Source organism: Panulirus ornatus, chromosome 45 (genome assembly GCF_036320965.1).
Source record: "Panulirus ornatus isolate Po-2019 chromosome 45, ASM3632096v1, whole genome shotgun sequence".
Lineage (NCBI taxonomy): Eukaryota > Metazoa > Arthropoda > Malacostraca > Decapoda > Palinuridae > Panulirus > Panulirus ornatus.
This window is the reverse complement of record NC_092268.1, coordinates 3,742,825-3,769,303: the sequence shown is the minus strand read 5'-3', so window position 1 is coordinate 3,769,303 and position 26,479 is coordinate 3,742,825. Positions and strand designations below refer to the sequence as shown.

At 37.1% G+C, this 26,479-nt stretch overlaps 1 protein-coding gene across 1 annotated transcript in view; it reads left to right on the top strand.

The window, feature by feature from the left end:
• Positions 1–26,277, top strand: part of LOC139762835 (uncharacterized) — a 33,085-nt gene extending 6,808 nt beyond the window's left edge. The window contains exons 5-19 of the mRNA XM_071687989.1: positions 251–355; positions 2,741–2,981; positions 3,920–4,057; positions 4,289–4,500; positions 5,341–5,478; positions 6,538–6,801; positions 8,603–8,783; positions 9,746–9,927; positions 10,757–10,883; positions 14,160–15,408; positions 17,269–17,404; positions 20,676–20,786; positions 21,713–21,825; positions 22,233–22,365; positions 24,441–26,277. Of these exons, the coding sequence (XP_071544090.1) occupies positions 251–355; positions 2,741–2,981; positions 3,920–4,057; positions 4,289–4,500; positions 5,341–5,478; positions 6,538–6,801; positions 8,603–8,783; positions 9,746–9,927; positions 10,757–10,883; positions 14,160–15,408; positions 17,269–17,404; positions 20,676–20,786; positions 21,713–21,825; positions 22,233–22,365; positions 24,441–24,620 (3,510 nt within the window). The 3' untranslated portion in view covers positions 24,621–26,277. The remainder of the gene's footprint in view (positions 1–250; positions 356–2,740; positions 2,982–3,919; positions 4,058–4,288; positions 4,501–5,340; positions 5,479–6,537; positions 6,802–8,602; positions 8,784–9,745; positions 9,928–10,756; positions 10,884–14,159; positions 15,409–17,268; positions 17,405–20,675; positions 20,787–21,712; positions 21,826–22,232; positions 22,366–24,440) is intronic.
• Positions 26,278–26,479: the final 202 nt, after the last annotated feature.

Below are 26,479 nucleotides of genomic sequence, written 5' to 3'. Positions count from 1 at the left end.
ATTCCTTCCATAGGAAGCATTTAAATTCATATGCTTTAACTTCCTCAAAAGTAGAAGTATTTTTGCATATAGTAATCCTTGAAATGAGTGTCAGTTTCATTGTGTCAGTAGAAAACATGTTACTATTTATATGTTATTTCTCTCTGATGGTGTGACAGAAATTTCTTGCTATTACATGCATTTGCCTGAGATTGAAATATATTTCTATTTGAAATTTTTTTTTAGTTTTGTTTATACTATTTTTTTCCAGCTAAGTACTCCAGAGATTGCTCCAGACCTTCCATATTCTCTACTTCCTGCACTGTCGGATGGCTATTTTTCTGATGTTACCATTACTGCAAAGTCTGGAAGAAAGGTATGACTTTTAACATTTAATAAGTTTAACTTGTAGATTAGTAAGAAACCACTAATCATCTAATGAAAATTGTTATGCTTTGATTTTGATGCTAGTAGACTTCATATGATGACTTATGTAGGAAAGTATATTATTGTTATAATAATGATATTCCTTGCATGCCTTTCACCCTCCTGCATGTTCAGGCCCTGGTTGCTCAAAATCTTTTTCACTCCATCTTTCCACCTCCAATGTGGTCTCCCACTTCTCCTCATTCCCTCCACCTCTGACACATGTATCCTCTTTGTCAATCTTTCCTCACTCATTTTCTCCATGTGACCAAACCATTTCAACACACCCTCTTCTGCTTTCTCAACCACACTCTTTTTATTACCACACATTTCTCTTACCCTTTCATTACTTACTCGATCAAACCACCTCGCACCACATATTGTCCTCAAACATCTCATTTCCAACACATCCACCCTCCTCCGAACAACCTTATCTATAGCCCACGCCTCGCTACCATATAACATTGTTGAAACCACTATTCCTTCAAATATACCCATTTTTGCTTTCCGAGATAATGTTCTCACCTTCCACACATTCTTCAACGCTCCCAGAACCTTCGCCCCCTCCCCCACCCTGTAACTCACTTGCACTTCCATGGTTCCATCCGCTGCCTAATCCACTCCCAGATATCTAAAACACTTCACTTCCTCCAGTTTTTCTCCATTCAAACTTACCTCCCAATTGACTTGTCCCTCAACCCTACTGTACCTAATAACCTTGCTCGTATTCACATTTACTTTCAGCTTTCCTCTTTCACACACTTTACCAAACTCAGTCACCAGCTTCTGCAGTTTCACACCTGAATCAGCCACCAGCACTGTGTCATCAGCGAACAACAACTGACTCACTTCCCAAGCTCTCTCATCCACAACAGACTGCATACTTGCCCCTCACTCCAAAACTCTTGCATTCACCTCCCTAACAACCCCATCCATAAACAAATTAAACAACCATGGAGACATCAAGCATCCTTGCTGCAAACCAACATTCACTGGGAACCAATCACTTTCCTCTCTTCCTACTCATACACATGCCTTACCTTCCTTCCTTCCTTCATACTATTCTCCATTTCCCTGCGTTAGCAAGGTAGCATTAAGAACAGAGGACTGGACCTTTGAGGGAATATTCTCATGTGGCCCCCTTCTCTGTTCCTTCTTTTGGAAAATTAAAAAAAAAACGAGAGGGGAGGATTTCCAGCCCCCGCTCCCTTCCCTTTTAGTCACCTTCTACGACACGCAGGGAATACATCCGTGATGAAAATTTTCACTGCTTCTAGCACCTTGCCTCTCACACCATATACTCTTAATATCTTCCTCAGAGTATCTCTATCAACTCTATCATATAACTTCTCCAGATCCATAAATGCTACATACAAATCCATTTGTTTTTCTAAGTATTTCTCACATACATTTTTCAAAGCAAACACCTGATCCACACATCCTCTACCACTTCTGAAACCACACTGCTCTTTCCCCATCTGATGCTTCGTACTTGCCTTCACCCTCTCAATCAATACCCTTCCATATAATCTCCCAGGAATACTCAACAAACTTTTACCTCTGTAATTTGAACACTCACCTTTATCCCCTTTACCATAGTACAATGGCACTATGCATGCATTCTGCCAATCCTCAGGCACTTCACCATGAACCATACATACATTGAATATCCTCACCAACCAGTCAACAACACAGTCACCCCCTTTTTAATGAATTCCACTGCAATACCATCCAAACCCGCCACCTTGCTGGCTTTCATTATTATTATTATTTTTATTATTATTATTATTATTATTATTATTATTATTATTATTATTATTATTATTATTATTATCATTATTATTATCATTAATAGAATAATGATAATATTATTGTTGCTATTACCGTTACTTTAACTGTTGTTATTATTATCTCTCCCTCCTGTATTACGTTCCAAAAGAAAGAACTGAGGAAAGAGTCAAACGAGGATCTTTTGTACTCTAAGGCTCAGGCATCTGTTTTCCTTGTTACCTTATCTTCCTACAGGTATTCCCTCTTAGTCAGCTTTTCTTCACTCCTCCTCTCCTTTTGTTCATACCATTTCAGCAGTCCCTCTTCAGCTATCTCTTACATACTATTTTTTGCTTCCACACCTCCTCCATACCCTGTCATATTTTTATTTGATTAACCTTCCTTACACACATATTCTCCTCAGATATTAAATTTCGAACAGGTCTACCCTCTTTCACACTTTTTCATTAAGGGTTCATGACTTGTACCCACACAGAACTGTCGGGACTACCATGCCATAAAACATATCCGTGAATGCCCTCACTGTTGTGTATATCCATTTCAGTTTGAGGTGCACAGCATCATTTTGGAATCTAGCATGCCAAATATGGACTGGAATTCTCTATGTGGAATGGAAGACTCTGTCTTGGAGACCATCCTCCATTTCTTGTATTCCTGTTGTCTCCCTTCTACACTTACTGCTTCAACTGCCCAGAAGACTATTGCTGCCACGCAACATTTAGATGGCTTTGAAGACTTCAGAAAGAAATGTGACATCTTCATTAAGAACACACATCTGAGGAACAGTGAGTGTCATCTGAATTGCAATGGATGTATGTTTCTAAGATGAATATATTGTTCTTTGTAAGAATTTAAGGTGATTCCTGTAGGCTCGACTTCTCTGTCACTCATGTCTTATCACTTAACCATCCCTTGAGTCTCATCCTGGATTACTATGAATTTTTCCCCTGGATGTACTCCATCAATTATTCTTTCATCTGTTATCAAAAATGTGCTCTTAACCTGACCGTTTTTTTTTTTTTCCCATAGATGGGATTAGCAATTATAAGGTATTTGAAAACATTTGTTCTATAATATTTATGATTTTTCTTAGATTTTACCTATTTACAAGCAGCCATATGCATAGAACATTCAGTGTTCATTATAAGGCACACAACTCCATGGTATACTGTTCTATAGCTTTGAACAAGCTTGATTTTCTATCCCTCACTTCATACGTATCCTAAAGAATATGTTTTGACTTCTCATTGTATTTATATGTGTGAGCATGAGTTTACTTATATGTTTATATATATGTATATATATGTCTTGTTTCCTTGCGCTACCTCGCTATCTCGGGAGACAGCGACAAAGGAAAATAAATAAATGAATATATAAATATATATATAGAATGATATAACATGTAAGTCAACTCATGTTCATGCATGAACACAATGAGAAGTTAAAAAATTAGTAAGTTTATTACTTATATGTTAACTAATTTTAAAAGTTGAAAATGGTCTGTTAGTACAATATATCCAAAATGTATAATATTTGAGAGTCAGATGTGGTGTTGTAGTTGCAGATGTTTAGGTTTTTAAATTTTTCATCTCTTTCTAACATCCATGTTGAAATTTAATGTTTGTTGCTGTTACCACATTATTACATGCTGAGCTTTGTGTGTCTTCATATAGTTGTGCAGTATATAATCCTGAGCCAAAACATCCTTTGGTTTATTCTGCAGGATTAGTATCTCTGATGCAGGAAGTCCAGGAGTGTGTTGAGGTTATGGTCCAACTCTTCAATCCCAGTGACCCAGCAGTGACTAGTCCTGCCCACCTCATCACAGTCCTCAAAGCTGCTCTGAGGCAAATGGCCATTGGTAAGACATTGTTCTCAATATATGTATGGATCATTGCAATTAAGGACCTAGTCCATATTGATAATTACATATCTTGTACATTACAGTTTTAAGATTACTAGCTTACTGAGTAGATTATAATGTATTTTTGTAATAATTCTGTTATAGGCCTTTTAAAGAATCTTTTAGAAATCCAGTAGCACCTTGTTTCAGTTATGGTAAAATAGTTAATCCAATGCTACATTGTTTTAGGTGTGGTGAAAGTGGTTGAGTTAAGCCAGGAGTTTGAACACTGTGGATGGAGACTTACCCAAGCCGAACAACATGAAGTAATGCGGTACACTCGATCACAGCTGCCACCCCTATTGGCAAAAGTGGTGCGACTTTTGTCTAATGTCCGTGCATCTCTTGCTGCCCTCAACCACCACACTCGCCAGCAGCTGGCACAACAGCTTGTTCCAGAGGTATTGTATCAGTGCTGATTCAAAAGATTATTGACTTCTGTTGACCTATACTGATGTGGAACTTCGCTACTCCTTGTATTTTGTGTATTTATATTCAGGTTTACTTTATAAAATTTTGTCTTTTTTATGAGTATATTCATTGGTAAAAGGGGATGCCAGTAGGTGTTCTAAGTGGTGAGATGGGAAGCATTGGTAGAAATCACATTTGTTTGGGAGAATGATGAAAATGATGATAGAGGCATTTAGTGAATACAAGGTATGATGTTACTTTTCATAGATATTTGTTACATATAAAGATGATGCAGTGAAGTGGAGAATTAAAACTGTTGTAGAATATACAATTATAAAAAGGAAATTAAAGTAATCTTTTGGACATATAAGATTCTAAAGGAAAAAAATGACACTAAAGGTGCTAGGGAAGATTCATTTAGTTTTTTATACATCCATGTTTACTTCTAGAATTATATCTATTACAACTTTCAGCTTTGTTTAAACTTAGTTTTATAACTTTTTTCATGATCCATCACTTTTCAAAAGAGAATGCTGTCTCCATATGTTGTATACTCAGTAATGATTTGATTTCAGTAAAGTTCAGATTAACACATAGATTTCTTATATTCTATCTATTTTTATCTTTGACATCTGTTCCAACTGGAACTCCCTCACAGGGATGGCCATGACAATAGAGTCTCCACAACTAGTGAACTCCATTTTTTTCATATTTTTAGGGAGAAATACTCGTTTCAGTAGGTGTTCATGGAACAGTTTTATACAGATTCAATCAGTGACATTAAATCCAGTGTTTTAACTATGTTATAGTGGAAATGTTTCTGTTTTCAGATTAACTCAGTTCTTCAAACTGTTTGTGTTGATGTAGGATCACTGAGAACAAGTTTAGAACACATAATTCAGGCATCATCTGCATCTTTAGAGTCTACACATTCACCTACACATCTTCTAGCCAAATCACTCAGAAATGTAAGTTGTGCATAGAAGGTCCTTCAGTGATAAAGATTATTAAGTAATATAGTTTTAATTTCTTTGCTTTTTAATTTGTACATATCTTAATTAACATTTATAACCCTTGGCTACAAAATTTGAACTTACCCCATGGCTGTAAATGATTTTGTGATATTTGGTAACTTTCCAGTTAGCTTGAAGTAACGTATGCAGCATTATTTCTATAGAGTTGTTGAATTTACTTTTACAATTCAATTTCATGTTTCTGGAGTGAATTACTATCAGTCTTCATTTCTCATCATTGTTTGTGACATAGGTGAATGTTACATTTGAAATGTATGAGCAATTTTTGCTAATGTAATTTACATGGTGTTTTACTATATCTTTGCTTTTCTGTTTTATGAATGTGAAATTTAAGCTGAAATTGATTTAGAAAAGGAAAAACAAAGAGAATTGAAAATTTTATATTCTTCTATTAATTAATCGATGGTGATTTTGGGAGCACACATTGAAAGTTGATTAAACTGAAAGTTTTAAATAGTTCAGGTTTTCCTTGTTCTATTTCTTCACTGTTGGTCAGGTGATCCAAAAGTTAATCACAGTAATTGCATCCAAAACAATAAAAGTCTGTTTTATGAAATGAATGGCTCATCAGTTTTCCTAGAAAACTTCTATTTTTCTTAATTTTTTCCCTTAACAATTGGTTGCCCATATTATTGAAATTCCTTTTAATTCAGTAAATCATTCCATAGTCAGATGTTTTAAGTTATTTCATTTTTTTTAAAATTGTGATATTGTTAATGATGACAGCTAGAGACAGTGTTAATGAATGTGGCCTTTTTTGTCTGTTTTCTTGGTGCTACCTCGCTGAAGTAGAGGGCAGGATTGCTGTTTCCTGTGGGATTTGAGTTGGAAATTCTGATTTCTTTCAGAGTAAAATGGAACAGCAGAATAAGCAAAACCCTGATGTATCCATAGTTTCAAGAATGAGCTTGCTTTATTGTAAGTGTTTGTAGATTGTTCTACTGCACTTTTGCAGAACACTCAGTAAGTGTTTTACCTTTGATTTTTTAACAGGATCTACACCTTCGTGAGCTGCAAAAATTGCGCATACTTCAAGAGAATTTAACTTCTTTCCTTAATTCACTTGTTCACAAAAGAGAGCAATTTAAAGAGATGGTAGGAGGAGCAAGGGTGCGGGGAGTTGCACGCATCATTGAACACTTCACTGAGGAACTTCCTATTTTAACATTAAGGCTTGAAGAAGCTGCAGCAGCTTTAGAAGATATGCTGGAATGGTCTGAGTTTAAGTTTGTGTTCAAGGGAGCAACCTCAAAAGTGGTGAGTTTCATTTGTATTGTAATGTGATTTATGGGTTATGATTTTTTTGGCATTTGGTTTTCAGTGTCTAATCTCTTTTGATGTATATTTTCATATATATTATTATTGGCTTTTCTACTGTCTATCTGCTTTTAGTTACTCTTGCAATGGAAGATTCACCCTCTTAGAGTTTGTATCATTGGAGTAGAATCTCATTAAAGAACTACTCACCTTAAAGGAATCCATCTTTTCCTTGTTACTGAATTTATATATTCAATAGCTGTCTAGTGTAATGCATCAAAACCACAGTCTCCTGACCTCAACCAGGCCTTACAGATCTTTCTGTGGGTGCTGGATGTGCCCAAGTTCAGTCTGTTGACAGCACATCACTCTCTATTTCCCACATTTCTCCAATTCAATTTATCCTATGCATGCTATTCACTCTCCTGCATGTTCAGGCCCTGAGCACTCAAAATCTTTTCACTCCATCCTTCCATTTCTAATTTGGTCCCCCCTTCTCCTTGTCCCTTCCACTTTTGATACATGTGTCTTCTTTGTCAACCTCTCACTCATTTTCTCCTACTGTCCAAACCATTTCAGCACACCCTGTTTAGCTCTCTTAACCATACTTTTCTTATTAACACAACTCTTTCCTGCCCTCTTTTTACTTACTTGATCAGACCACTTCACATGACATATTGTCCTCAAACATTTCATTTCCAACGAACCCACCCTCCTCTGCACATCCTCATCTGTAACTCATGCTATACATTGCTGGGACTACTATACCTTCAAACATACCCATTTTCACCCTCCCAGGTAACATCCTCTCTTTTGACACATATCTCAGTGCTCTCAGAAGCTTCACCCCCCCCTCACCCACCCTCTGGCTCACTTCTGCAACCATGGTTCCATTCACTTAAATGTCCACTCCCAGGTACGTAAGCAGTTCACTTCCTCCAGAATTTTCCATTCAAAATCACTAATTTGTTTCTTTGTACTGCTAAATTTAACAGCATTTATTTTATTCATATTTACTCTCAGTTTCTTCCTGTTGCACATTCTACCAAACTCAGACACCAATTTCTGCAGTTTTTCACTTGATTGTATCACCAGTGCTGTGTCATCAGGCTCTCTCAACCCCGACAGACTGCATACTCAACCTTCTCTCCACGACCTTTTTGTTTACCTCCCTCATCACCCCAGATTAAACAGCCATGGTGACATCACACACCCCTACTGCAGACCAAGCTTCATCTAAAACCACGTTCCTACATGCACTCATGTCATACAGTCTTGATAAAACTTTGTATTGGTTTTGGTAGCTTTCCTTTCCCTCTGTTTACCCTTAAAACCCTCCACAAAGCACCTCTATCAACTCTGTCATATGTTTTCTCCAGATCCGTAAATGCCACATGCAAACCTGTTTTTCTAAGAGTTTCTCGCACACAATCTTTAATATAAACACCTGATCCACATATCCTTTACCTATTGTGAAATCACATTAATGCTCTCCAGTCTGATACTATGTACACGCCTTCACTCTCTTAATCACCAGTCCTTTATACAACTTACCAGGTTTCCTCAACAAACTAATAGCTCAGTAGTCTGAACTTTCACCTTTGTTGAGGCAGTCCTTCTGTGAAATGGGGAAGATTCTGTATTTTCCCAGCTTTTATTGTAGGAAAATTCAGAAATTATGTCAGGTAGGGGAGGGGGAAGCAGTGATTTGCCTGCATTCTATCGAAGATCTTTCTTGAAATGTGTTTTTTTTTACTTATGTGTCATTCCATTACACTTTATATTTCCTTAATTGTTTCAGGGCAGTATTGTAGAGCGTCTTGTTGAACACCGTGGAGTGGTTGAGGCCTTAGTGTTGGAGTTGGTGGAGCGAGTTGGCCACCCAGCCTTTACCACCTCTCTGCAGCACCTTGGTCTCCTTGCCCCATCACAGCATCCCTCATCAGGGGAATCACCATCTCCAGAAGATCCAAAAGCACAAGGTATAAACAAGAAATTTTAATCATTAGCATTTTATGGATACTATTGTTTTTCCTGAGCTAAACAATCAACCAAAATGCTTTGGCTACTGGCATTACTGGAGACACATGTGGATTTGATTTCATTGTTGATATATTTGTAGATGTAATTGCCAAATAAGATATAATTCATTTTGATATTCCCATGGTGTATGGCAACTGGTACCATGGAAGCTGAAGTGAGGCATAGGCTTGTGAGGGGAATAAGTACCTGGGTGCATTGAAGAATTTGAAAAGAAAGTTCATTATCTTTGAGAGCAAAAATGGGTATGTTTGATGTGTTAATAGTTCCGACACATGACAAAGTACTAAAACATAAGTGGGACGTCTCCTTTGAATATAAACAGGGAGGTGAATAATGTACCTTTTACAGAAAACAGGTCATCTGAACCGTACCACATATTTAGTTATAAGCGAGTAAGAAGAATGAAAAGGTGTCTTGAAAGAACTAAGGCCACAAATATATTCTTAGTATAATATGTTACAAAATAGCAACATACCAGACAAGAGGCAGTGTTGAAATGAGATATGTGATGATTAGAAAAACAAAACCTCCCCTGAAGTGTCTCTAGCAGAAAGAGCTGAATGTATGAATTTAGTGGATGCAGGAATATGAATGATAAAGAGATAGAGTTGGTAGATTGTTTCATGGTGGAGATTCAGTTTATGGCAGCATAGGAATACTCTGGATGGATAAGATTACTTGTGGTAAAGTTAGAGATGAACAGGAAGAACTTATATGTAAGGAGTGATTAGATCAGAGCTTAATAACAATCTCCATTGAAGAAGTACCTGATTGTTTCTTTTTTATAAAAATAATGCATTATAGCTTGGATAAGATGTGTTTTTAAATATGTTGCATTATACTATACATGTATTTTTTTCTCTTAAGTGGCCCTTTTAATAAGAGTATTTTTTTTCTTCAGAATTTGGGCCATCAGCAGCAGCTGACTCAAATTCCCAAGGTGATATGGAAGTACTGATGAATTCTGGATCACGCAGTAATTCTAATTCCTCAGATAGTTCAGGCAGTGGTAGCCATCATCATCGTTCTTCCCTTCTTGATATAATTACACTCCATGATGAGCACTCTGAGTCACCCTGTCAGGTATGCTCTTCTATTATTTGAAATAGCTCCGTAAATACCAAGAAAAATTTTAGTCTATTACTCAAAAAGCTACATTTGATATTTCATGTTGTAAGACTGCAGAATTCTTCCCAGATATCTAGGTCACCATACACTACACATTTTGGCCAGGAAAGTTAAACAGCAATGGCAAAAATCTCTTTTAAGATAACTATTTTTGTTATGGCTAATTCATATAAAAGGATATGCCTGTTACATTTGTAAAAGAAGTGTAAGTACACTTAAATCTTATATCCAGTAATGATACAAGAGGGAAGGATTTCACTGCCCCACTGCATCATGCCTAGTAATTTTCTACAATATGTAGGTGATGTGTATGTAGTAGCCTTTCTCACCTGTCTCCAGGGTTGAAAAAAGATGGGTTGGTAGGATGTGGTGAAATTAAAGATGCCGAAAAGCCAGAGAACATGGGATGTACTGTGGAGAAGGTATAGGAGGTATTACAGCTAGCCAGCAAATGAAAGTTATGAGTGAGGGCAAGGAATGAACAGCATAAGATAGGGAAAGTTTTAAAAGATTTGTGAAGCAGTTCAAGAGATGGGGCCCCAAGAGATTAAAACTCTCTCCCAAATGATAAGCAAAAACATAATTGCTAAATGATGATTATATACATAAGCAGTCTTTGTACATCTTATCTCCATTCTTTCTTCTATGGTATCTATTTTTATGTATCATAACTGTTTTCTCATATGTGATATTGAAAGCATTGTAATGAAAGTTCATGTGTTTGCTAAAATGCAGAAATTCTTATAGTATATCATAAGTATTGTATCTGCATTATGTCTTACAGCTGAGTTTGGTGAGACGGGTGTGTGAGCCACCTCCATCACGTAGCAATCCTTTGGCTATCAATGTTGCTCGGCTGTTAACCACTCCATTGTTAAGTGACATGACCTTTGTGGTTGTTCCACCAGCAGGTTAGATCCAATTTATTGTGCTCACAGTATTATGCTTGTCAAGTGTGTATATTTTCTGATTTTATTATTTATTTTCTTACTCATATTTTAATAGGTCTCTTCTTGAAATGCTGCTTCAGACATTATGTTTGCATGTAAAATTAGCACCAGTATATACTATTTATTTTCTCTTGTAAGTATGATGGAAGAAACTGTAGGTAGTGATGGAATTTAATTTCCAAGTGAAAAAGGAAAGAGAAGTGTATGGGTGTGATCTATAGGGAAGGAGTATAAGAAATTGTTTTAGAAGATGGTTAGTAGTGAGAAAATCAAGTGAACAAATGGAAGCATCAGTGAAAGGGGCAAATGGAGAAATGGGAAAAGGCAGAGATAGGTTGAAGAGGCTATGGAGTGAGTACTTTGGTGCCAGAAGTAGGGATTTTGGGTTGGGGAGATATGCTAAGTGAGTCATGGCAAATGGTTTGATGAAAAGAGGGCAGGTAGTAAAAGCCTTGTGTAAGATGAAAGGTGGCAGGGCAGCTAGATGGAAGGGTATTACTGTTTAATTTCTTAAGAAAGGGGGTGACTGTATTATTGATTGAGTAGTTAAGATTTTCTATGTATTTATTGATCATGGTGAGGTGTCTGAGGTTTGTGGAATGCTTGTATAGTGCCATCGTATAAAGACAATGGGGACACGGATGAGTGCTCGGACTACAGAGTTATAAGTTGTTGAGTGTATCTGGTAATATGTATGGGATGATGATGATTAAGAGGGTGAAGGCATGTTCAGAGCATTTTGGATGGACAATGTAGTTTCAGGAGTGGTAGAGGATGTATAAATCATGTGTTTGCTTTAAAAAATGTATGTGAGAAATACTTAGAAACAGATGGTTTAGTTATTATTATATTTATTATACTTTGTCGCTGTTTCCCGCGTTAGCAAGGAAGCACAAGGAAACAGACGAAAGAATGGCCCAACCCACCCACATACACATGTATATACATACGCATCTACACATGCACATATACATACCTATACATCTCAGTGTATATGTATATATACACACACAGACATATACATATATATGGCATTAATGGATGTGGAGAAAACATATGGTATGTGTGTGAGAAATACTTAGAAACAGAAGATTAGTATGTAGCATTTATGGATCTGGAGAAAGCATATGTGTGTGTGAAATTCTTAGAAACAGAAGATTAGTATGTAGCATTTATGGATCTGGAGAAAGCATATGGGAAGGTTGATAGGTTGCTTTATGGAAGGTGTTATGAGTATATATATTGTGGAAGGAAAGCCATTAGAGACAGTGAGGTGGCTTTGTCTAGAGATTAAGAGGTATGTGAGTGATAAGGTAGAGGAGGGGGAGTGTTTCTCTGCAAAAATGTGTCTGAAGAATGGGTGTGTGATGTCACCATTTCTGTTTAATCTGTTTATGGATAGAGTGGGGAGGACAGTAAATACATGGCTCTTGGAAAGTGGGACATATATGTACTCCAATGGAGGTTGGAGTGCTTGGGAGTTTAATCACTTGCTGTTTGCTGATGACGTGACATTGGTGGCAGATTCAAGTTGGAAACTGCTGAAGCTGGTGTTTGAGTTTGGTAGAATGTATGAAAAGAGAAAGTTGATGGTAAATGTGATAAAAAAACAAGCTTATTAGGTTGAGCAGTTTGGAGAAACAGGGTAGTTGGGGTATGAATAGAGAAAACTTGGAGGAAGTGAAATATTTTAGATACCTAGGAGTGGACATGGTAGCAAATGGGAACTTAAGTAAGTAATAGGGTTGGTAAGGGAGCACTGAGGAATGTTTGAAAACAGAGAGCAAGGATGGGTATGTTTAGGGGTATAGTAGCCCCAATGGCATTGCATAGATGCTTTAGATGAGAATGCAAGGAGGAGGGTGAATGTGTTGGAAATGAAATGATTGAGGACAGTATGTGGTGTGAGGAGAGTTGATCAAGTTAGACAGGGTAGCATAAGAGAGATGTGTGGTAATGAGAAGAGTATGGTTGAGAGAGCTAAAGAGGGTGAACTAAATTGTTTGGACATAAAGAGAGAATGAGTGAGGAGAAGTTGACACAGAGGATAGAAGGAGACTGAAAGGAGATGGAAGGATGGGGTGAATAAGGTTTTGAGTGACTCAAGTTTGAACATATGGCAGGGTGTGAGACGTGCCCAGGATCAAATGATTTGGAGCAGTATGGTATGCAGAAGGTAATTTGTGATCCATGGACTGAACGAGGACATCTGAAGTGGCTTGGGGAAATTGTGCAAAGGTCTGTTGAGGCCTAGTTTTGGATGGGGTTTTGTGGTTTTGATGCATTATAAATGACAGTTAGAGAATGGATGATGTAATTGAGGCCATATTTCAGAGAAACTGCTTTGGATACCATGGCTTACAATCGAAAATTGTGTAATAAATAGTGAATGATGAAGACCGTGTAATCCACAGACATAAAGGATATCAGCTGATCAGGGGCACTGACATGGCAAACAGTGAGACATTAGGATACCTTAGCAAGGAATATCTTACCTATTCTGCTTAACTGCAAGAATGAACCCAGCCTTTAGAAACAGCCTTTCAAAGTAAATCCTAACATTCATTTTCCATTGACAGTACCCTGCTCCTTAAATGTTTGTGAAGGGAGTTGCCTGGGTGCTCTTGTTTCCTTGCTCTTTGTACCCATTCAGGCTATTGCCTTGGTGTTATTGAATCCCATACATTTCTATTCAGTTCCTATGTATGGGTAGTTAGGATGTTTGTTCTGCTCTCTGAATTGTTTCCTGTTCCTTGGTCTTGTTGGTAGGTAATCAAGTTTATTACTCTTGTGCTGTTGTATCTCCCATGTTAAATGTATTTATCTCATAGAGTTGGATATTATAGTGCTCCCTGTATTCTGTCTACATAACAGCCCCTTTCCTTTTGTATTCTCACTGTTTACTGTGCCCACCTCTTAGAAATAGGAAGTCAGAGTGTTGCCCTTATGTTGTTGTATCCATGTTTTCTTTATTTTCTTGTTGGGATAGATAGTCAGAATGTTACCTTCAGGCTTTGTGTCCATAATGTTTTTTGTACTCAGATCTTGGAGATGGATGGTAAGAATGCAGCCTTTGTGTTTCCTTTAGATTTACCATGTGTAAATGATGCTAAATGTTTTCTTGTTAATAGGTATGGAAGACTGTACTTTTTGCAGGTTTGTATTTTGCAGGATTTTTTGTATTTTACATACACCAAACTTAGTAAAGTGACATATCAGATTATGCTCATCTTGCAGATGATGAGGCATCTCCAACATCGAGCCAGGAAGAATTAAATGTGATGGAAGGCCATGAAGCTAGTCAGAGTGCAAACAAAGAATCTGTTAAAGAGTCCAGATCAGAATGGTCTGAGCTGCAACAGCAGCAACCTGGGACAATGGCTTCTTCAGTGCCCAAGGTATCTTCAACAGTTGTTCGTAAAGTGAAAAAATCCCTGAGCCTAGACCGTCCGTCCGTACGAATGGCAATGCCTTCTCAGGCATATAGTCTTGACTGTGATGCTGTGACATGCTCTGATAATAATGTTTTAGTGACTGGTAGTTCATTTGTGTCTAAGGACCAGAACCAACATCAGATTGCAGATTTCAAGTTTGCAACCAGAAATTCAAAGGAGGGTGAATGTGATATTACAGAGCCAAGTGATGGTGGTGTTAAATGTGATGATAAAGTTAAGTCTATTGTTGATGAAGTTGAAAGTATTGAAATAAGTGCAAAGTGTAAGAGTCTAAACTCAGGTGTAGATGAAGCAAGAAATAAAACTGTAATACAAGCAGATTGTGATAAAACTTCTATTGATATGGATCTTTCCTGTAAGTTTAGACATAGAATGTCCCTGAACAGAGAACATTTTGAAGGTGTTGGTGGCTCTGGGGACCCTTGTAGATGCAAGGATGCTGATAATCATTTAATAAGATCTAGAAATAGGGTTAGTTATGATGTCTCAGTAGACCAAGGTGTTGTGCTGAGGAATGAGTTAGAGGAAAACAGAGACAAAAGGGGACATGAAGTTAAGAGAAAAAGCTCAGAAACAGTGACTGATAAAGAGAAAAAAGCTGGGGAAAGATCTGAGAAAGATGTTAGTAGTGATAGTGACAAATCAAAAGTAGCCTTATCTGGTGAAGAAACTCATTACAAAATTCTGATAGGTGAAACAAATAAAGCAAACACTGCATATGGTGTGGAGAGACAGAAAATGTGTGAAATGCAGAATGTGGAGAATGTAAAACTGACTAAATCTCAAAGCTTAGAGACTCAGAGGAAACCGAGACTTACAAAGACTCCAAGTGTCACCAAAGAGGATGGCGAGATTTCCAAATCCCTTAGTTTAGAGAGCAGGGATGAAGAACTTCTTGGGACGACCCCAGATCACAAGAGCCAATTGAACTGGGAGGGTGTAGAGCTCCAGGCTCACCGAGTAGTTGTAGCAGCAAGATGTGAGTGGTTCAGACGAGCCCTTCTATCTGGCATGCGGGAAGCCATTGACAGGTAAGATTACGGAGTGGCAATCCTGATACAGAATAACTTGTAAAAGCTGGTAGCTATGCAAATCTTTACTCTTGAAATTCTCTTGTTTACATTATGCATTGTCATCTTAGGTTGCACTCTTGTGTGGGAAATTATTTTGTTTGCATTTGCAGTCTGATATTATAGCCTTTTGGCAACTTGTTTGGCAGTTTCTCAGTTTACAGACAAGTGCACAGAATATGTTTCACCAGTTCTGTAGATAGACATCAATAGGTATAGATGTTTGTATGTTTTCTTGATGCATAAGTACATTAACCTTACTCAAAGATTACCTGTCTCTTAAGAATGTTTGGGTTCCAGAAGATTAACCTTATTCTTTCTACCTGCTCTTCTTTTTTGTCTTTTTATATTTGATAGATTAAAAGATATGTTACCAACTTTAGAATTAATTATTCCTGAATTTTATTAGGTGTGTAAGTCTGCACTAAATAGTTCATGACAAAATATTTGTTACAAAGTATACTTAAAACTACCTCGCAAACGCGGGAGACAGCGACAAAGTATAATAAAAAATAAAAAATACTTAAAACTAGGTGAAGAAATATTTATTTTGCTCTTGGAGTATATTTCATACAAAATAATTTTTTCTGAAAAATATTGTAAATTTCAATTTGTATATATTATTGATAGCATCTTTATCACAATTTCAATCATATTTTCTGTAATATATCCCTGGGGATAGGGGAGAAAGAATACTTCCCATGTATTCCCTGCGTGTCGTAGAAGGCGACTAAAAGGGGAGGGAGCGGGGGGCTGGAAATCCTCCCCTCTCGTTTTTTTTAATTTTCCAAAAGAAGGAACGGAGAACGAGGCCAGGTGAGGATATTCCCTCAGAGGCCCAGTCCTCTGTTCTTAACGCTACCTTGCTAACGCAGGAAATGGCGAATAGTATGAAAGAAAAAAAGAAATTTTCTGTAATACATGTAAAATTAACTTTTGGCATGTATATAGCATACTTTTAACCCATTAAAGATTTTAAGTGATTTCAAAATAGGCATGAAAATTTCAGATTTGCAACTACAGATGAAAAAGCTTTTCCACTTTAGAAAATAACCTTTTAAAGTATTTAGATATGAAATGTAGTAGTGTGTTCCTTCTGAAACATATGATAAATTCATGAATATGGTAAGATTTTACTTGCATGTGTAGTGGGCATCCCATATAAATGAATATTCAGGCTGCAACTCTGCTAGCGATATGATGTGTTCCTTGTGAAGCTGGAAAGTACACACGTTTCAACATGGGTTATTTCATAATTTTCCAGTTTCCCGTGATATGTGTTCCATTATTTATATACAGTTTTGTATGTTATAAAAAATTCATACGTTATTTATGCATTTTTTATATGCTGCCTTGGTAGCTCAAAAATGATGTACTATCCTCCTTGACATTCTGGTGGTTATTGACATACTAGCATGATAATCTTTAGGTGAAGGATGTGGAAACATTGAGTAATATTCCACATTGAGTGATAGTCACTAATTGTTCCTATTTATTACTCTTCTACTTACCATGTGTAGGATTTTTAAAAGCCCCAGACCATATATGGCACACTTGCATTCGACTGCAAGTCAGAAAGTGGAGTTTCACATCATCATATGATATATTTTTTTGTTTTTGAAGGTCATTTATGTTGTATGCACAGCCATGAAATTTTTCATGTAAATAGTTCTTTGTCATTCTTCACCAAGACAGATGTTTTAAATTTACTGAGTGTTATCAGATGGATTTGTTAGCAGTGTTAGTGTGGCATATTTAATGAAATCTGCCAAAATTATCAAAAGAGGGTGGTTGACTTCATGGCTTCTTGAATATCCCCAGATGTATTGTAGTCCATGGATGCAGTGTCCAGACATTTCAGTTGTTGCTGGGGTTCCTGTATGCAGGCCATGTGGAATGTAACAGTCTTCCTCCTGACCAGTTAGTGGACTTACTGGTATTAGCTGATCATTATGGGGTAAGTGGGACTGAATAATGTTATTATCAGTAGACTCTCCTTCCTCCAGTTTGCATGCCACTTTCATCTCCATATGGAATCATTGCCTATAAATTGAGAGGCAAAGCATTCATTTATCCAAAGGAAGTGTAGGAACCTTTCTTTATTTTTTATTTGTTAGTCATTTTGGTTTTTAACCTAAAGTATCTCTAACCAGTTCTGTTGTACTACTTTTCCATTCCAGTGATCTACAGCTGACTTTCCTAATGACAAACACAACTTTTTGGCTTACTTTTTTCTCCTCAAACTCCACCTTGGACTACTCTTAACATTCTCTTAGCCCCCGTTGCACCTCTTTCTAATTCTTTGCCGTTCCCCATATTTTTTTTGTGTAGTTCTAAAAGCTTTTCTGGCTGTGGAGGAGTGGCTGTGGACGAGTAAGGCTGTATGGACCATGTGGCATCCTTCTTTAATTTTGAAGGAATGTGCTTCTGACCTTGTGCCAGTAAATGAGTAAGTTTTTGGTTTTAGATTAAAAACCAAAGCTTTCCCTTCATCTTGGAAACATGCTTTCATAAAGCATATCCTATAAAAGGGCAACTGTATTGATCCTCCCATTTGTTGTCTTGTTGATCTGACTTTTACTATTTACAAATTCTTTAAATCTTTTTTCAGTTCTCATTAAAGAAAACTGAAGTCTTCTTTCTGGTCATCATTATGGTTTTTGCAAGGTGAGATCCAACGGTGGTATCCTTTTTTATCTTACTAATGTCTGGTCATCCTCTGAGACTCTGAGAATCGTGTTCTTTGGCTCTTCATAGATCAAAAGCTTTTGACAGGATGTGGCATTGTTATCTATAAGGCCCTTTTTTGGCTTTCTTCACTCTATTCTCTTGTCTAGCCTCCTTTGTGACCTTTTGTCCCTGTATTTATTGATGAATCAACCTTCTTGTCTTTCTCAGTCAACAGCAGTGTCCCTCTGGGCTCCATTCTGTTTCCCATATTCTTCTTTTTTATCAATTATTTTCTTTCCTCAACATGTAAATAATTGCACTCATATGCTGATGGCAGCACTGCTTTTTTCATTTCTTTCAAATCTGTGTCTTTTTCTCTTGCTTAGCATGTCTCATCACAATTGCCCGTATAGAATCAGATTTGAGAAGGATTTTTTATAATAGAATTTTTAATGTATTTAAGTTTATTCCCTCCAAAATACAGTGTCATTCTATTTCCCATTCAGTCACTCAGTGCAGTAATCATACTTTGTATTATTATTAACTCAGAACAATATGCAATTGGCTAATTCTCTTTTTGAGAAACTGGAAGTCCTTTTCAGACGCTGAAAATTCTTCTTTTCTGAACATGGCTGGCTGCTGCTTCCCACAGTTTCTGTGTGAAGAACAGCCACTCAAGAGTTGGCCATCAAGATGCCTCCTCCTTTTGACTTTCTTCATATGAACTTGGTATTTTAATGGTCAGGTCTGCAAACCATTGCAGAACCTTGATTGATTTCTGGTCTGTTCCTCTCACTTTATATCTTTCACCTGATATGGACTTTAACTGGGACATGTCTTGCCCATGCCATGTCAATCTCTGAAAAATAAGAGAGTTGCTCTGATTATACAAATGATTAATTTACCTATGAATAGAGTAGTGCATTCACATTTTGGGAAGTTCAAACCACACATATGTAATTGATCTTAAAAGAACTGGCAGGTTGTGTGCCTCTGCAAATAGCTAGACTGTAATGCTTGACAAGCTATTGTGTCGCATGGTCACTTCTTGTTTATTGTTAACACAAAAGTGAGATAATGTTTTGTCTGTTTCATTCCAATGCTGCTGAGATTCAGAACTCTTTAACTATCATATGTCTATTCTACCAGCTACAACATACCCCTTTTTAAAGCCCAGGTTTTTCATTTTCTCCAATACCATCTCTGTGTTTTTATATCTGTTTATCCATGTATAGCATTTCATTGAAGGGCTGACTACAAAGAGGACTTCCTGTCTGTGACCAAAACCAGTGTCATTAAAAAGATGTGCTCTAGATAGATCTTATCACAGTTAATTACTAGCATGTAATAGTAAGGGAGAGTGGACAGCTGCTTTGTGATAAGTGGTGTTGGACTGCCTCAGTTTCAGCATATCATTACATGGTCAGAAAGATTTAAGATCATAAGGGTTATCATGTCGTAGACTAGACAGCTTTGGTATCTGCATACAGTTGTAGAGTTGATAATTTTTTCATGTGAATAAAGTATAAGAGTGACATATTAAGAGGTTTTAGTCAAAGGGGAGCACAGGGAAGCCATACAGTAGATTGGATACAGTCAACCCTCCCCACCATAGGCAGATTTTAACTGTCACAGATTCCTGTGATGTCCCTCGTACATAATTTTTAGGGATTCCATTAGTCCTTTTAAAAACTGGAGGTTCTTGAAAGATCAGTTTCTCAAGTTAAGCTTCATGTATCTTTATGAATTCTGCAACATGAGATACTCTGACAATGCTTGTTAGATTTTCTTCATTTCCAACTTTGTCAAGGTATCTTTCAAGAATAAAAGTGAAGGAAGACATAAGATTTAGTTCCTTGTATTCAGCATCCAGAACACGTTAGATTTCCTGATGTGATCAGCACTGACATTTGTGCCAGGTTATGTATATCCAAAAAGATATAGGAGAAATCAAGGACAGACTGACTAATGTACAGATAAACTAACTAAAATAGAAAAATGCAAGTGTCACATTTTATGATACTGGATTGTCAAGACAAATAGTCTTGTGTACATTTATTTGTGCTTAGTTTTCTCAATGACTGTGATCCATGTCTAGTAGTGTTGAAAGTATTTATTTTGTTTGTTAACAATGAATGAATCACTAATTTTGCTATACCTCTGATCAAATTCAGATTGTTGAGTAAACATAGAAGAAATGTATGAATTCCTTAAATGCACAACAAAGAACCATTGGTTGTAAGCTTTTTCTAATAGTCCAGTAGCTTTTTTAAAAACAATAGCAATTATTAGGAAATATATGGATATGAAATATCCCCTTGAAGTCCCATTCGGTATTGTAATTCATATACTTCAAATTTCTATGTAACCATATATTTTTCTAAATTTTATGTAGCTTTTCTTTAGAATTTGAAAACTGTTAACTGGGAAGTATTCATGAACATTCAAACATTCAGAATCGTTCTGAGGGACCTTCTTGATATATTATTGAGTTAACAGTATGACTAAAGAATTGTGTCTTGTGATAAATGTTCTGATAATTCTGATATACATTACAGGTAGATGCACTGAAACTACTGGTGGAGTCTGGTCTTGAACAGCATGTTGATTATGACTCCGTAGTACCATTACTTACTGTTGCCCATCACTGCAATGCTGCTCATCTCAAAGTATGTTCTTTGTTCTTTGAAATTATTATTAGCGTTCGCTTTATTTGTGTATTGTGAATGAAAAAGAAATTATAGCACTCCTACTAGATCTCTCTATAACTAACTACCAACCTCCTAGTAGAAAAAAAAAAAATTACCCTGGCCTCATTCTTCAGTAATGTCTACTTGCAGATTTCCCACCCTCAACAAATGTAACATTGACAAAACACATACACACTGAAATAAGCTGATAAGCTTCAAACAGCCGACGTTCCAACTCTTTCCTAAAATCCAGCACACTATCCTGCTTATGCTCGTGACATCACCCATTACTACATCATTACAAACACTTTCACCATATCTCAAGACCCTCCATTCCCTTCTTGCAGCCACCATAGAGACAGCTCCGAACACTTACTACTCATTTACATTGCACTCAGCACATAGAAACACACACATCACAGCACTTTACGATCTGTAAATGTGGCCTACATCTTGAATGCTGCAGGAGCCTCATCTCCATGAGGCTCCTGCAGGGACTCCTAGGGCAGGAAAAAAACATATGTTGCATTTTTTCTCATATTTGTTTGGTTTCATGCATTACTGAGGTAGTGCTTAGAATAGGCGAAGAAATAACATAAATCGCTCTCATCATTACTAGCTTTCATGTATAGTGCATATAAACCACAGATCGATGACACAGATTTGAAGAAGCACTTTGACATTATACGACTGGTGTATGAATGGAATAAAGTTACTGGCTTCTCCATTGACAGCAAATTGCTCCTTGTATACCACATCACTCCAGTTCACTCTCTTCTATGCATTTCTTACACCCTCCTGCGTGTTAAGGCCTTGAGCACTCAAAACTTTTTTCATTCCATCCTTCCATCTTCAATAGTTATGGTTTACAAAATACCAGGCTTTAAGAAGAGTTTTTGTTGCAGGAGGTGTGTGTACGTCACTGTGTTGTTAGTGCCATGGTTCTAGAAGGGGAGACTTTAGGTCAGCTTCCAGAGGATCTCCGGCAACATCTCACAATGGCTCTTGGCAAGCACAGGTGAGTTGTTGTCTCTCTTATTTGAAGGCTCACTCATATTTAAGACTTTGAGTTGATGACAAGGCAAAGAAATCATTTAATGGAGTTAAACCAAAGCCTTCTCATGATGTTTTGCCATTTAGTGATAATTTTACTGTAATTCTCCATCTACCTTCCTGCATGTTTAGGCCCCAAGCAAATGAAATCATGTTTGATGAAAAACAATTTCCTATCAGTTGGTAAAAGTAGTTGTAGGTGGAATTCACAAGTCAGATGGCAAGACAGTGATGGAGTTAAGTTGTAAGAAATGTTGAAGTATGAATGAAGGAAAGATATTCACCTTGGTGAACCAGGTTTAGAAAGAGATAGGTTCATGAGCAGTTCTGAGTTTGCATATCACTGAATTCCATATGTATTTTACTCAACAGGAAGTGGTTTAGTGGAGCTATAGGGGAGGAGATGCTGGTGGGAGATGGAACTGGAGGTGAGGACAGCCCCCTTTCGGTATCATCCACAGACCCTCTGATAGATGACCAAGTTAGTTTCATCCCAGGACTACAGGTAATTTAATATGAAGATGATTATTCTTTACAAAAAAATTTAACTTCTCAAAATGAGATTACTCTTTCATAAACTTGGTGAATTTTGGAAAACAATTGGCAACATTTCATAGCATTATGAGAATAGCTTCAAAGTAGTTTTTATTTAATCTTAGATTGACTGACACTAAAGTTCTGAGTGTTTGTATAGGGAACATTAGTTAATGCACATTCGTATATGATTAATTTCTGGTTGAATCTTGGGTTGACTGACATTAAAGATGACCTGCTACTTCAGAGTGTTTGTATATGGAACATTAGTTAATGCACATTCGCGTATGATTGATATCTGGTTGTTTCTGTCTAATGAAGTAGGAGGCGCTACAATAAATTGATTCAGAGGGCTGGCACCTCTCTAAAACTGTCAGTTTTTCAGAGTATTACTTTTCCTTGGGCAAGGTTCCTAAAGTTTGGGATACCTGGCCATACTTCATGGCATTGCCACTTCATTGTCTAGCACTGTGAATGCCTATATTGGTTTGCCATTGTTTTTCTCGGTCCTTTGTGCAGAACCTACTTGTTATATGTGCCAGTGGTACCTTAGCAATGTACTCTCTTTTGTCTAATTGTTTTTGCTCTTTTGCTATAAATCATGAAAAAATGAGGATATTGCCAAAATGGCACCTGCTGTGGGGGACAACAGATTCATGTAAAATAGAGAGCAGGTCTAGAGGAGATTGAAAAAGATCTGAGCTATGTGGTATGGGTTCTTTCTTCATATATGATTTGAAGAAGCAGCATGTAATGATTTTGAAATTGACAGCATTGTAATGAAACTTGCATGAGCTGGACTTACATTGTCTGTGGAATAACACTGATAATCCTCCAGTTGGTTCCCACCTATTCTTGCAGTGCATAAAGTTCTGGATATTACCCCTGCATCTCTTGTTATCTCCACATTGTCTTCCACAGACTACCTTGTTGTGGCTTTGCATTTATTTATTCTTACTCAGATGTCAGTACCTGCAACCTATTATTGATGTAATTGTCGTGCCTTCATCTACATTTTTTGGTTTAGAAGAGGAGACTTTGAAGATATTCTGGATGGCTGAATTGAAAATATTTTAATTGTTTATTTTCTATTTCAGTTTTATTAGTATAGTAGTTACTTCCTTGTACATCTTTTCGTACTTGATTGGTGTTTCACGTGTTAGTGAGGTAGTACCTGGAACAGACAAAGAAAGGCCACATCTGCTCACATCCATTTTCTAGCTGTCACGTTTAATACAGCAAAACCAAAGCTCTCACCACAACTAAGCCCCACAGACCTCTCAGTGGCTACCCCGGATACTTCAAATGCCCTGTTTCATTCCATTAACAGCACGTCAACATGCTGGTGTGCATACATCATGTAAATATTAGTGAGTAAAGGTCATATTAGGGTAGTTCCCAGAAGTAAAGAAGGTTTTATTGATACTTTACAATTTTGATTCTTTGACCCTTGTTTCATATAACTATATACATTTACATACATTTACACAATTTTTTTTTTCCTATTCATATTCACGATTTCCCTCACTAGCAAAATAGCATCAAGAACATGTAACTGAGGCCAAGAGTAAAATCCTCTCTTGACCCCCTTCTCTGTACATTTTTTGGAAAAGTAAAACAGGAGGGGAGGATTTCCAGTCCCCCCCTACTCCTACCCCTGGTAGTTGCCTTCTACGACATGCAGGGAGTGCATAGGAAGTATTCTTTCTCCCTTATCCCCAGGGATAAAATCATGAAAAGAAATTGTGTAAACAAAACAACACTGGTAATTTTATTTAGTGTTAGGGTAGACTCTTTAGTCACCAGCAAACTTGAAAATTGTGGAGATGCTGGGTCCCAAGTATTCCAGATAACTTTCGTTACTCAAATTCACAAAGCGGAACAAACACTTGACACAGTGGGATGTTTTGTTAAGTGGAGAGCATTGTCATTACACACAAACCAGGTAATAGCATTATATTAGTGAAATATAACTTAGTCATTGTTGTTTGATGAGTGATGTATCATTCTAATGGAATTTTCATCGTTGGTCATTGTGCATTGCAGTACGGCTATGGAGGTGAGTCAAGTTTAGAGGGAAGCAATGGCAGAGTGGAGATGGTAGTGCAGCAGCTGCGAGAAGTAGTGGGTCAACAGGTTCCTCACTCTACACTTGTTGAGATGACTTTGGCTGCTGATTATGACCTCAACCGGGCACTCAATTTCTTCTTTGCTTCATCTTCATAGTTGTTACATCATCTCAGATTCAGATTAATTTTTATCAGTGTTTAAAAGCAACAGAATATTTTATTTCATAAGAACAGTATTCTGTAGTGAATGGTAGAAGTTAAGCAGCATCTATGAACCTTTGGAACTGAATAGTTTCATAATTCATCTGATTCCTCAGCACTTCCTCATAGTTATCAAAATATGATATGTAGAGAGCACTTTCTTATTTCTCCCATAAATGTTGAATTATGACTTTAGCACAGCACTTTCTCCACCTACCATCCTGTATGCCTCATGTCTTAAACACAGCCAGTGACATTTTATTCTTATCAGTAAAGGAACAGACAGACTTACTGACTTTTAAGCTTTTGGTAATGAAATCTTTACACTAGTAAGAACTCTTTTACTCATACTATAATTTTCTTTATGTGATTAATGGAGGGTGGGATAACAACTTTACTCCTTGGATCTGAGCATCCCTGACTTTTGTCACCGTGCAAGATTAAGGTTGAGAATCCTAGTTTTGCAAAATTAAATCCTGCTAAAGGCACATGCTTAAATGCACTTGATCCAGTTTAATGAAGTGGGATTGGAGTTTGAGATAGTTGATATGTAGATTAGTGAGATGAGTCTTTGTGAGTGTCTGTTACGAGTTATTAGATGGAAATAAGTTTTGGAGGAATGAGAAGAGATGCATTTTAGTTTGCTTTGTGTATAGGTCACAGTGTTTACTCACTAGAATGAATGCACAGGAATATATGTTGGATCACGTGACCATATGAAGATGTGTGGGGTTACCATGGGAAACAGAAAAGTGTTAATCGCAACAGTTTGATTTTTGTCATTCAGTGACCCAGGTCTTCTTGCTATGTCTCACCACCACCTACTGGTATCATTACAACTCATGGCACCACCTCTTGTTGCAAGCCATAGCGCCTTTCCCCTATGCCCAGTAGAATTTAGTTACTGCATCACACTAATCTTTTCTCACTTTACAGAAAAACAGGCCTGTTGCTAGAACCTATTTTATTTAGTGTCTACATGATTTTTTTCTACCGATGTTCATTTTATATAATAAACAGATTTTATAGAGTATTAGACTAACTTGGTGACCAGTTTTTTTTATGAGAGAATGGAAGCATATTTGAGTGAATTAGATATGTGGACTCTTCAGTGTAGTGCCCTTAGCCAGCATAATTTCAAGCTTTGGCATCACAGTGTAACTTGATAAATGCAGCTATATATTGTAAGTGATGCAAATGGAAATTTAGATATTAATGATTGCTTATATATATATATATATATATATATATATATATATATATATATATATATTTTTTTTTTTTTTTTTTTTTTTTTTTTATACTTTGTCGCTGTCTCCCGCGTTTGCGAGGTAGCGCGAGGAAACAGACGAAAGAAATGGCCCAACCCCCATACACACGTACATACACACGTCCACACACGCAAATATACATACCTACACAGCTTTCCATGGTTTACCCCAGACGCTTCACATGCCTTGATTCAATCCACTGACAGCACGTCAACCCCTGTATACCACATCGCTCCAATTCACTCTATTCCTTGCCCTCCTTTCACCCTCCTGCATGTTCAGGCCCCGATCACACAAAATCTTTTTCACTCCATCTTTCCACCTCCAATTTGGTCTCCCTCTTCTCCTCGTTCCCTCCACCTCCGACACATATATCCTCTTGGTCAATCTTTCCTCACTCATTCTCTCCATGTGCCCAAACCATTTCAAAACACCCTCTTCTGCTCTCTCAACCACGCTCTTTTTATTTCCACACATCTCTCTTACCCTTACGTTACTTACTCGATCAAACCACCTCACACCACACATTGTCCTCAAACATCTC